Raw genomic sequence first — 12,792 nt, 5'->3', positions numbered from 1 at the left:
ACCCGACTACAAAAACGTGATGCAGAATCATATTCTACCGCGGCCATATTCCTACAATGACCTTTTTCTCCGTTATGTTCGTTTGCTTACTGATGCTCTTCATCATAATCATATCAGCGGTACTGTAGGACGTCCACTGCTGAACTTAGGCCTCCCCCAATGTTTTTCACCTCGCTCTATTGGAGACAACCAGCTTTCAAAATAAATGTTTTCACGGTGAGGTAAACATCGCGTGCCTGGCATTCATTCTAGCAACTGGATGTGAATTGGTAGCTTTGATCCAATATTCTTAAGCTAGGTTCCCTGCAACGGTCGTTTCAAATAAAAACCTGAGTTACAATATCAAACAAAAAGTCGGACCCGGGACTCTTTTCAGAGAGGTGAGGATGCAACCAGGAATTACAGCAAGAGGATGTTGATGATGGAAATAGATTTATGTACTCATATGTTGCAAATAAAAATTTGAATTTGAATTGATACACTGATAGACACATACCATAAACATAACATTATTATCACAGTTTTGGGAAGGTTTTGAAAATACTTATGAAACAAAACTATTTCTGACTATTGTAATTGTTTTAAAAAGTAAACAATGTAGAAATTCCGCGAAGGCGAGAAAAATATATTTGTTTGTTTACTACGTTTGAAGTAAGTACATATGTCACAATGTCAGTCATTGGTCGTGTTTATCGCACAAACATAAATAATAATTTATAAGAATCAATAAAATTTCAAGACCTAATAGATTGATGACGATAGATTATAAGCGAAGTTTGAGGTTATCATTTTAGGACAAACAATCAAAATTCAAGTATAAACTCAAGATGAACTTCCGAAGAAGCCGGCGGACGCGACGAAATTCTATGAGTATTATGATGAGTGCGGATCGGTGGAGGCAGTATGGGAAGCGAGCCTCGAGGGTGGACGTCTCCGCAGACTCACAATCCGAAGAAGAATCAGACTCGGAGTACCATCAGATCAAGGACTGGATGGAGGAGTGCTTCGATCAGAACAGCCAGGACAGCAAATCAGATCAAGACATCGAGGCGGAGCTATCTAAAAAGCAGACACTTATACTATCGACATTGGTGCCAGATGAAATACTGTTAATGGATAAGTAAATATTAAAATACGTACCGGTTTTTAATGCGAAAGTGAGTTTATGTGTTAAGATTTCTCGGCTAAACGATTTGTGTAGGGTACTGATGAAAAACTGATCCACTTGGAAAAGAGTTTTCTTTTTATTCAAGAATTCAAATGGGAACTTAAACAATGCCAAAAACGCCAAAACAATCATCAATTATAATGAAGACAAGATTTCGGATCAGAACCGAAATAATAAACTAATTTTATAAATTTAATTTTCCTGTTTACTTCTTTTCAGTTTCGATTCCGGGAACCCAAAGCGGTTTGTCGGAGTTCTGCTAATGGCAGATGTATCCGGATATACGGCACTCTCCGAAAAATATAATAATTTAAAAGGCGGGACATACCGGCTCACAGTCACTCTGAACACATACCTAGGATCACTGACAGAACTGATATACAGCCACGGTGGAGATATTATCAAATTTGCTGGAGATGCGTTCTTAGCCTTGTGGAAAACAGACAAAAGAACCTTCTTAAGCCACACCATTCATACAGTTATAGCATGCGCTTTAGTTATACAACATTCATTTGCTTCATATGAAACTGATGTCAAAGTAAATCTTAAAGTGAAATTAGCAATCTCAGCTGGGAATCTCCTGTTCGCTCCCATTGGAACTGGTATAGATATGAATTACGTTATATTTGGGCTGCCGGTGATCGAAGCAAAACTTGCCGAAAGCCTTTGCTCTTCCGGAGAAGTAAAGTTGACCCCTTCTGCTTGGGGCCACTGCTATTCAAGAAATTACGATCATATTGTGCATCCCGATGGACATGTGACTATTAAGTCAATATTATATGACCCACGTGAAAAAGATGTTTCAAAACCATTTACCGGATTTGGCGCCGCTGTTAGAAAAATAAAGAAAAACTTTACAGCAATCGAAAATCTGCCAGATGATTTTTTCGAATATTCGAAAAATACATCCGCGGCAGAAGAACAAAAAAATAATGAAATTCTTAATCTCCGTAAGGCGATTTTACTAGCCGAAGAAAAGCAAATTGGGTCCAAAATACGAAAATTTATGATTCGACCAGTACTGACACAAATAGATGCTCATCAGCCACTTGAATATTTGACGGAAATGAGGCTTGTTTCAATTTTATTTATAACTTTAAAACCAGCCAGTTGTCCCCTTCCCCAATTGATAACAATAGTCAATAATGCGTATCAAATAACATGTGAAATTGTGTATAAATCTATGGGTTGTGTTAATAAAATAATACTTTTTGACAAAGATGTAATGATTCTAGTAATTTTTGGACTGCGTGGATTCAAACACGAATCAGAAGCACAAGCTGCCCTAAAGTGTGGTTACGGTATACGGAAATCTGTTTCGGCACTAGATGGTGTGCAAGATGTATCGATTGGAGTCACAACAGGACAGGTCTACTGCGGGGTAGTTGGACATCCACTACGAAGAGAATTCACTGTCATAGGGGCAATTGTCAACAAAGCGGCCAGATTAATGTGCGCTTTTAAAAATAAAATAACGTGCGACGAAAGTACATTTGTAAAAAGTAAAATGTCGAAGAATGGTTTTACTTTAATGCCTAAAATTGATTTAAAAGGTATCGGTTACGCTGGTAACATTTATGAATATACAGAAGATATAAGAGAAAAAGAATTACACGATATACCCATAACCCCACCTATATTAAACCGTAACGATGAGATCGACTATTTCAAAGATTGGCTCCAAAATTCAACAGCGTTTAGGGATTTTGATGCCCTTTTATTAGTTGGTGACCCGGGTATTGGAAAAACGAGACTGTTAGAATGGATGGCTCGATATGCAAGAAATAATAAGTACAGAGTTAACTATATAAATTTAACGTCAATACACTCTGCCACTTCATATTTAGCCTTGACTCAAATAATAAATCAAATATTAGGTGTTGAAGAACCAGCGATTGGATTTGTAAAAGAAGAGAAAATAGTTCAATTGATTAAAACTTACGATGAAGACCTTTGCTATTTAAATAATGTAATTAAAGTACGTTTTGCATATCACGAAGGTGTATATAGCTTAAATGAAAATAACAGAAGTGAAAAAGCAAAACAAATGTTTACAAAACTGATAAAGGCAATACAAGATGTCCATGTCATCTTTTTAGATGATTTGCAGAATTTAGATGTACACTCTTGGGAATATATAACACTTATGTTTGAATCAATTAAGTTATTCACCGTATGTACTGTTACACGTGGAAAGTTTAGTTCAGTTAATAATTGGTTATATGATGTTTTTATTAACAATAGCATAAGAAAAATTGTTCTGGGACCTTTGCCTTCAGATTGGATTTCAGCATTTGCGTGTCAAATCTTAGATGTTAATGCTGTACCTAAAGATTTATGCTCAGCACTTAAAATAAAATGTAACGGAATTCCAGGGTTAACGGAGAGCTTTATCGTGCATTTATTTTCAAGCGGAGCTCTTGAAATACGAAGGGTTACCCAAGAAGAAATTGATAATTTTAAAGAAGAACAATTGCAATATCCTGATCTTAATTTATTACATCCACAAGCGATTAATTCAGAAGACCAGGAACTTCTGGATTCCTTTTTAAAAGATGATAACACAGGTGAATATTCAATATGTTTAGTAACGCAAAAAGCAGAATTAAACACTAATATAAATGTTCAAAATATAGACGCTTTGATCATGATGCAAATAGATACATTGACACCTTATCAACAACTTTTACTCAAGATATCTTCAGTAATTGGAAATGTGATATCTAGAGATCTCTTGGAAAATATTATGTATGAAAACAATAGTATTACAACTGCAAAAGCTATCAAAAGGCTTTTTGATGTAAGGTTATTTTCTTGTGCAAATGGTCTATCTAAATCATCGAAATCAAGATTTTTATCGGCACTTAGTATTTATTCAACAACATTTCAAGGCTGTGATGTCCCAACTTGTGAATGTCCATTTGAATATGAAGCCGAAAATTACGGGAATCTCCCAAAATATGCATTTTGTAAAATTATGAAATTCAGAAATAAAAATTCCCAAAAAACTTGTTACGAATTACTGCCTATGAATCAAAAGAAAGAATTTCATTCAAGAATTATTTATTATCTAGAAAATAATAACATAAAATGCCCGGCTTGTGGTGGTACATTTACAATTGCACCACCTTGTAGAGAAAATAGTCTGATAGATATGGGAACTAAATCTAGTGTAGAATCATTTGAATTCATAAACAACGAAAGTGAAGGTGAAGATGATCATAATCAAACTGAAGAAAAAAGGCGAACAATTTTATTCAACAATTTTGAAAAGCAGTATCTTAGAAGAACTGCATCCACGTCTATTTATAGCACCCAAAAAGAAGATTTTAACATTCAAAGAGCTAGCAGTTATAATAATAATGAAAAACAAATACCAAATGAACGTGATCCTTCCGTATACACATCAATTCTAAAAAGTAAAGAGAAAGTTGATATTAATAAAACTGTTAGCATGAAAAGAGTCACCATGTCTCGACTTTTGGTTAATAGTAAAAGTTCAGACAGTATTAATGAAAATCATGTATTCGATATGTTAAGAGCTGTAGCAGAAGCTAATGATTTGAATGACTGGCATAATCTTCATGTCAAAGATAGTAAAGATGATCTTACGGGAGATTTGAAAAGCAAAAATAAAAAATCATTCTGCATACAAATAGAAAAAAATGTTTCTCAAACAAATTTTAAAAAATGTACTTGTGCAGATTTAAGTATTGAAATTTGTGAACAACTCATACATCATGCTCAACAGGCTGAGTTAAAGGTAAAATCTATAGAATTTACGATTAAGTATTGTTATCTTAGTTTGGTAAATGGAAACATGGAAGATTGTTTCCCAAAACTTGAAGAAGCAGAGATTGCTTGCAAAGATGACAAATCAAGTGAAAATTCATCATTAAATAAATTCGAGAAACGCAGATTTTTGGGTCAAATATACACACTTAGATCTACTTTGCATTTGATGAACGGACATCTTCAGGCATCGAAACTTGAAATGAACAATGCAACTAAAATATATCGGATCAATTTGTCTAAAGGCTCTAACTTTTTAAAATTCAACCGATTTCTTAAAAATATTCAATCTAGAAATCGTAAATATCGTTTGCATAAAGAAACTATCGAAGCTGATTCCGTTTATTGTTTGAATACAGCAACACTACTTTACTCCGCATTAGGAGATGATAAAACTGCTAGAATATCTGCTTTATGGGCCTTAGACGTGATCATGAATGTTGAATGTAACGTTATTGACATATGTGATGCATTTAGTAATGCAATACAAGTCGAACTGGATCGCGAGTCACCTGAAACTACTTTGGAAATAGAGCAACTTGCTGGTCAAACTTTGCGGCAACTATCTCAACCAATAAAGGCTCATGAATTATGTGCTGTCGGGAAACTCTTCATGGCTACATTTCGAGCTCGTTCAGCGCGAGGTGAATTAGCACCAGCAATTCGTTCTGGCTTGCGATCTTTAACAATTAGCCGTTTTCTCATAGCCGAAAGTATTTCGCTGGACATAATTCCGGACTTAGTTTATGTTCTAATCGCACGACGTCGTATTGAAGAAGCTATAGATATACTTTTACTTTGCTTACATATGGGTCAAAGTCAAATGTCATACGATTTTGAAACTTGGTACTACGCTCTTTGCATGGACCTGATTTTAGACGCAGGTTTTCAATTGGAACCTCCATATGAAATAAGTCGATATGCAGAATATGCACTGATTAGTGGAAGGTCAGCCGGGCCTAGTCGACGCCGTTTGGTTTTAGGACTGTGGACATATTGGATGCGAGCAGACTTTGATAAAAAAGCCAAAAGATTTGAAGCTGAAGCCTTAAGTTGGTTGAATAGCGATGAGGATTACGGTTCACTCACTACACTCTTGAGCTGCTTAAGACTTGCTGAGGGTTTGCTAGAGAGTTTAGCGCGAAAAATAGATGATTTGAAGAAGGTAGGTAGCAACTTAAATCTTAATTTCACGCGACACTGGTGTACTGTATCACATGTCCAAAACGTAAACTTAATTTTAGGTTGTAGATTTGATGGAGCTGCGTTCGATTGCGGATAAACAACTTTCTAAACTCGAGAAGGACGTCCGACTTATGAGAAGTATTTACCCCCGATGGCTCCTTTTAAAGGCCTACTCCTGCAGTTTGTCCAGTCGCAAAGCCGGATATTACTTTAATCAGGTTTCTATTGTATTTTCATTAATCGTTACCTTATTTTTACTGAGTAAAACTTGAAAATTTATAAAAAACATCCACCTATTATTTGTCCTATCTCCTGGTTGTAACTATCACCTCCTAAAATGCCCGCGCTGTGATTACACATTTTTGTGACAGGTTTCATTATCAATTTGATTTCTAGAAAAAATATTTACTTTTAATTGACTTACCGGGAAGGCTCTGGAAGAAGCAGTGCGCGTCCACAATCGTCTGGAAGAGTCTCTGGCTCGTGCAGCTACCTCTAACTCCAGGGTTTGGCAGCAAAACGCCCGTGCCGGGGTATTCTTGCAGTGGCAGGCAGCAAAGGAACAAGTACAAAGTTCGTGGCATCAACTTCTTTACAAAATCACGACAAACAGGCAATAACAGCAAATCGTGGAACTGTGGAAGGTAATTATGCCTTCTATTTATATTACTAAGCAGGTAGATAGATACTTCTATTTTTAAGCCATTCAGATGAACGTAGCCTTTGTGTCTTTTCGCTAATTTTGTATGTCAACCCCGTAAGGGACGTAGACGTAATAGATGTCTAAAGGGAGTAATTTTTTTTTTACTTTTAATTTTTTTTTTTTACTATTAATAGAAAGATTATTATTGGTATAGAATAGGTAAAATACAATTAATAGTTATATCTCTCCCTTATCATGACTTAATTTTTTTTGACGAAGAGTCAATAGTAACCAGAAGTTAAGTCCCAAGCGTCGCAACTAATAACTAAATATATGAAATTAAATGAGTTATATTTTATTATCATCAGCCATCCAAGTAGTTAGATAATGTAGATACTTTACATTAACTTACTTACTCAATACTAATGCCATCTGGCTATGCTTCATAACAAGAAGTCCAAGTTTTAAACCAGTCTGCTATCTGCTTTCCCACCCAAACAAATAAACATAACCTACAAATAAAGAAGCCAAGTTTTAAGTACTGATTGAAATAGTTGCTTCTCTTTTTATACAAAGAGAAATGACAAAGATACATGCTACATGTCATTCACGTATCTACTAGATTAAGTTATATTATCAACCTATTTGTTATTCTCGTGGTTCTTATCATTGTGAGAACACGTTTTGATCAAATTATGTCCGACCAAAATATAGTATTTGTTGGACTGTGGGCTTCAGCCAAGTCTTTGAAAGAATTAAGTGTAAGGAGAGGATTTTTGGTTGTTGAAAATGGAAAGGTACCTATTTTTTATTTTGTTAATTATGGGTATAACTATTTTATCATTGTACAAGTAGGTGTAGGTATTTTTTTTCCTTATTGTTGTAGGTACCTTGTCACCATTTGTTACTTCATTTTAATCTCAAAGTTCATATTTTAGTTTAATTAATACCTACTTAACATAAAATACCGAATTTGTTAATACTAGTTGCTTTGAATACTTACAAAAATCTAAAAAAAGAAAAATACAAAGCAAAGGGTTAGGTACCAGTATCAAATAGATAATATCTTGATAATATAAATAAATCTTATCAGGTAAAAGAGAACAGACATATCCAAAGCAAGATTTCCGAAAACATGATAAATGTTCTAGGTACAGTTACAGTCATAGAAACCAAACCAGCGTTATAGTTTTGTTTTCTACATAAATAAAAGTCAAGTTTTCCTGCCATTGACTGTCCTAGAATCTAGATATCTCTATATCCCTCCCTCCACATAGTGATAGTACACATCTCGTATGTATGTTACAGTCTATTGACCTTAGTTTTTTTAATTACTTACAGATATCAAAGAAAGGAACATCGAACGAATTTGAAACATTAAAAAAATCAGGATCGTTTTCTAAATTCAAAATAGTTCATCTCAATGACAGCCAGTTCATCATGCCTGGGTTCGTGGACTGCCACACTCACGCGCCACAGTTTCCCAACATTGGGCTTGGGTTAGACCGACCTTTGCTCGAATGGCTGGCGAAATACACGTTTCCATTGGAGAGCCGATACGGTGATTTAGAGTTCGCGTCGTCTGTTTATGATAAAGTTGTTGTGAGTAGATAATCTTTTAATGCGATAGCTGCTCCCGTAACTATTGGTTCGCCGTCGCGTTAAACTACATAATGACACATACTTATCTCATACAGGGTAAACAGAGCCAACAGAAATGTACAATGTATAAATGAATGTACCTTTCACGACATAGGGACATGAGAAGCTATGGGAGTCATCCTATTCTAAAGATCCGGGACGGGAACCACACGACACCTGGACCTAGAACGTAAACACGTAGTAGGTTCTCCTGTCAAGGTTGCGGAGGTCAGACGAACTCTGTCCATCACGAGTCAGCTTCTAGAAAAACCCCGTTCGTTGACACTACCATAGTGTACCATTAAACTAATGACAATTTTTGTTATCACTCGTTCCCTTCTAGTTCCATTTAGAATTGATCTCTGCTTTATCCAATCCAGAATCTCGTCATTCTAGGCTACATGAAAAAAAACAGCCTTAAATTGTATCTAACGCTTTCGGAAAAGTCCTAGCCTTTAAACAAATTATTCGCATATTTCTTCAGCAAAGACTCATCACCAACGGGACAACAACGGCTTGTTACTTCGGCTCGCTCCATCTAGACGGTACACTGGAATTAGCGAAAAGCGCCATCAAACACCGACAGAGGGCGCTGATCGGTAAGGTCAGCATGAACTTGGAGAACGACGCGGGATATTATAACGACACGGCCAAAGAGGTACACGAAGTTGAAGATTTTGTGAAGAAGATTTTGGAATTTAAGGTTTGTATACTTTAAATAAATACAGGATAGTAAGTTAAATTAATGGACCATCGAGCAGGGTAAGGCAAGCAAGCTAGCTTTCTGTTGCCTTTATTTTGATAACGGTTTGAATTAATAACAGAAAAATGTAGGTAGATAATAATAATAAATAATGTAAGCAAACTTTCTTGCCAAAGTCCCAACTAAAAACTACTAGATATAGGTACCCATTCTTCTGTACTGTGACTACTGAACTCCTGTGCTCGCCCTTGTAGAAAATTGTGGTAAGCGAAAAATAACACGATAAGAACCTCTCATCAGTCATCTCAAACCCCATATATAATTATAAGAAAAAGTGATGTTTTTCAGAACGAATTGATACAACCCGTAGTGACACCCCGGTTTGCGGTGAGCTGCGATCTCGAGCTACTCGCCTCGCTGGCGGATATCGCCAAACGGTACGACTGTAGAATTCAGGTCAGTTCACTTGGTAGATGCAACTATAATTATAAACAAAATAAGACTGAACTTAGAACTGAGGGTACAGTCTGAGAACACCCAAGAATTCTTTTCTATGAAGTTAAGAGAGATTGTGCAGATTGTTGCAACATCAGTAAATACAATTCAAGACTCGTCTTTTGCACTTTGAAACTAACATAAGAAGATCAATTAACTGCATTCGGTAGACCAACGGTCCCCAAAGGGCTGAAGACCACGTTCAACTTGACATAATGATGGAGATTTAGATAGAGACAAGTTGATAGCTCGTCGCCTAAAAAAAGAATATCAATGAACTCATTCCTATAAAAATAGTAGTGTACGTAGTAGTACCGAGCAAAGTTCCGAACAGACAAAAATACCTATTCTTCTTAAAAATATATTAATTAAAATTATTATCTCTATTTGCAGAGCCATATATCAGAGAATCTCAGTGAAATAGACTATGTTTTACAACAATTTCCGAGTTGCAAGAGTTACGGAGATGTATATGACAAGAGCAACATTTTGAACAATAAGGTAAAGTACCTAGAACTAATTTTTATAGTATTTCTATAAGTATTTTTTCGAAATAGGATATAAGGTATAAGTGACAATAGAGATCACAGTAAATAGTTTGAATGTATCACTACGTTGTTTTTCCGCTACCCGCAATTCAAAATGGTGCCATCTTTAATGATGGCGAGTAATATACAGTTGTGACAACACATTATTCGGGACATTGGCTAGTTTACATAGTTTTTGATGGAATTAAGATAATATCCCTACGCGAAAAATAGCTGATATGACATTTCAGATCTTTACAAAAAAATCTGTTCTGTCTGTAAGTAAAGACAGACAATCAATAAACTCACTTTCCCATGTATAGAATTCGTATGTATGGACTAGCGGCTAACTATGGCTGTAAATTTTAACACCAGACAATGTACCTCATAACGGTGAAAGTTTGCATGATCGGTTCTATATTTCCGAAGATTAGATCTTACGAACAAACTGAATTCAAAACTTTATAATATTAGTTTAAATATGGATATTTTAAAAATTCCAGTGCATCATGGCGCACGCGGTTTACCTTACCGATGACGAAATCAAGCTGTTGTCTACAAGAGGAGTGTCTGTAGCACACTGCCCAGCCTCCAACACCCGCCTGAAGTCTGGTCTCTGCCCTGTTAGGAAATACCTGGACAGTGACATCACTGTTGGCCTGGGAACAGGTATCATTAAATATTTTGTTAAACCACACTATTGCACATAATTTCAATCATTTTGGTCCCTCTCCTGGTGCAAGTTACATACAAATTAAAATGGTAACGGCGTATCATTTTTATTTAACAAAAAAGTACTTAAAGACCAACCGCCGAAAATATTAATTTCATATCTATCAAAAGAAAAATTTACAATCACTACATAGTATAAAACAAAGTCGCCCATTTTGTCTGTAGTCCCTTCGTATGCATAAAACTTTAAAACTACGCAACGGATTTTGATGCGGTTTTCACTAATAGAAAGAGTATTTTCTCCGACAGGTTTTTATATATAATTGAAATACATTGAAACTATATTAGCTGAGTTATAGCGATTTATGTCCAAGAAGTCAGAAAAAAAATCTAATTGAAGATTGCATTGCATCACGATATTAGTATTGCGGCACGGTACGATCAAAGAAGAGTCACAGAAACCAAAAAACATTTTAATATTTTAAACGCGGTTAAGGGAAAGAGAAGTTATTGTGAATTGAAAATTAGTATCCAATATGTGTTGGTGCGTTGACTGTATTTGTCGAAGTAGCGGGATACACGCAAACGAAGTTGCGCGGGTCAGCTAGTATTACATAAGATAAAGCATATGAAAGGTTACTCTGCAAAGTAACTCTTTCCTTTCAAGTTACGTAATTGCTACATATAAAATAGCCCTCCGCCTGTCTGTTTCAATGTTTACTTTGAAACCACGCAACAAATTTTGATGCAGTAATATTTAGACAATTTATTTCCAAGGGTTTAAACACAGTAATTACATTAAAAAAATACTTTAGAGAGCACCGTAAGAACCCGAATCGCTAGTAATAAACTAGAATAAATTTTATTGCATGTAAGTATATAATATTGGACTATAATTTAAGTTTCGGTACGTCTACTTTTCAGACGTGGCCGGTGGTGACAACGCCACTATATTGGACGCCATGAGAAGGAGCATGGACGTATCCACACATTTAGAGTTAAAGGGCAATGAGAATTATTCTCTCGACTGGACGGCCGCCTTTTATCTAGCGACTTTGGGTGGAGCCAAAGGTATCATCAAAGGGTATCATAACAAAGATATAAAAAAATAAGATATGTGAATTGACGTATTGTCATGTGGTAAACGGGTGCTGCCAACCCCTCGGTTAAAACTAAATTAACATTTTTCTGATGTCTATTCATTTCTTTCGATTTTCTCACTTTTAAGTTCTGTTATCCAAATTTTCCTAATTTGTGAGAAGTATATTTTCTGTTTGTCTATTGCAACTTGTGAGTTTTAAACTACCTACAGCAGTTACTGACATTGCTAGCAAAATTTGTAGGTATGTAGTTACTTACTTTTTGGTTCACATTACAAATAATTTCTAATTATTACAGCTTTAGGACTGGACAGCAAAATTGGCAGTTTGGATGAGGGCAAAGATTTCGATGCTCTACTAATCGACGTGTATGCGAATAACAGCGCCATAGACAACCACGAGACATATGGAAGCGCCGGAGACCGCGATTTAGGGCTCCTTCAACGGTTCGTCTATTTGGGAGATGATCGGAACATCGTGCAGGTTTATGTCAAGGGAAATAAAATTAAAGATATATTATAATTGGCTAGATAACATACTCATTGTTATAAACTCATTGTGCATCAAGGGCGGAATTAAGGGAGCGAAATTATTTGTAAAAGATAGAATGAAATGGCAATACATAATAATGTTGATAGAGGAGTAAATGAGAGCGTTGAGCATTTTGGATTTGCTAATTTTGTTCGTTGACTTTCTCCGCCCTTGTTCATCGTGTTATCAAATAGTAAAACTATTATCCCTATGTAAATATTTCCACAACTTATTTCTACTTAAAATAAAACTATGTGAATAATTCGTTATAGTTTTTTTATTATCGTGTAATTCTTAATAATTTGTGTAGAAAAAATGTGCAAATATAATGTGAC

At 35.5% G+C, this 12,792-nt stretch overlaps 2 protein-coding genes across 2 annotated transcripts; both read left to right on the top strand.

Annotated features, from left to right (window-relative positions):
• The first annotated feature begins 827 nt into the window (after positions 1–827).
• Positions 828–6,780, top strand: LOC106131416 (adenylate cyclase type 10). Its single transcript, XM_013330529.2, has 4 exons — positions 828–1,120; positions 1,388–6,125; positions 6,205–6,363; positions 6,577–6,780. Exons 1-4 carry the CDS (start codon positions 828–830, stop codon positions 6,763–6,765), a joined length of 5,379 nt encoding a protein of 1,792 aa, XP_013185983.2. The 3' UTR covers positions 6,766–6,780.
• A 648-nt stretch (positions 6,781–7,428) lies between these two features.
• LOC106131578 (guanine deaminase) lies at positions 7,429–12,721 on the top strand. Its single transcript, XM_013330713.2, has 8 exons — positions 7,429–7,585; positions 8,130–8,390; positions 8,914–9,132; positions 9,481–9,588; positions 10,021–10,128; positions 10,658–10,823; positions 11,751–11,897; positions 12,225–12,721. Exons 1-8 carry the CDS (start codon positions 7,484–7,486, stop codon positions 12,446–12,448), a joined length of 1,335 nt encoding a protein of 444 aa, XP_013186167.2. The 5' UTR covers positions 7,429–7,483; the 3' UTR covers positions 12,449–12,721.
• Positions 12,722–12,792: the final 71 nt, after the last annotated feature.

The sequence above is a fragment of the Amyelois transitella genome, chromosome 20 (assembly GCF_032362555.1).
Source record: "Amyelois transitella isolate CPQ chromosome 20, ilAmyTran1.1, whole genome shotgun sequence".
Classification (NCBI taxonomy): Eukaryota; Metazoa; Arthropoda; class Insecta; order Lepidoptera; family Pyralidae; genus Amyelois; species Amyelois transitella.
The sequence above is the reverse complement of the archived record's forward strand: the minus strand, read 5'-3'. Positions and strand labels throughout refer to the sequence as shown.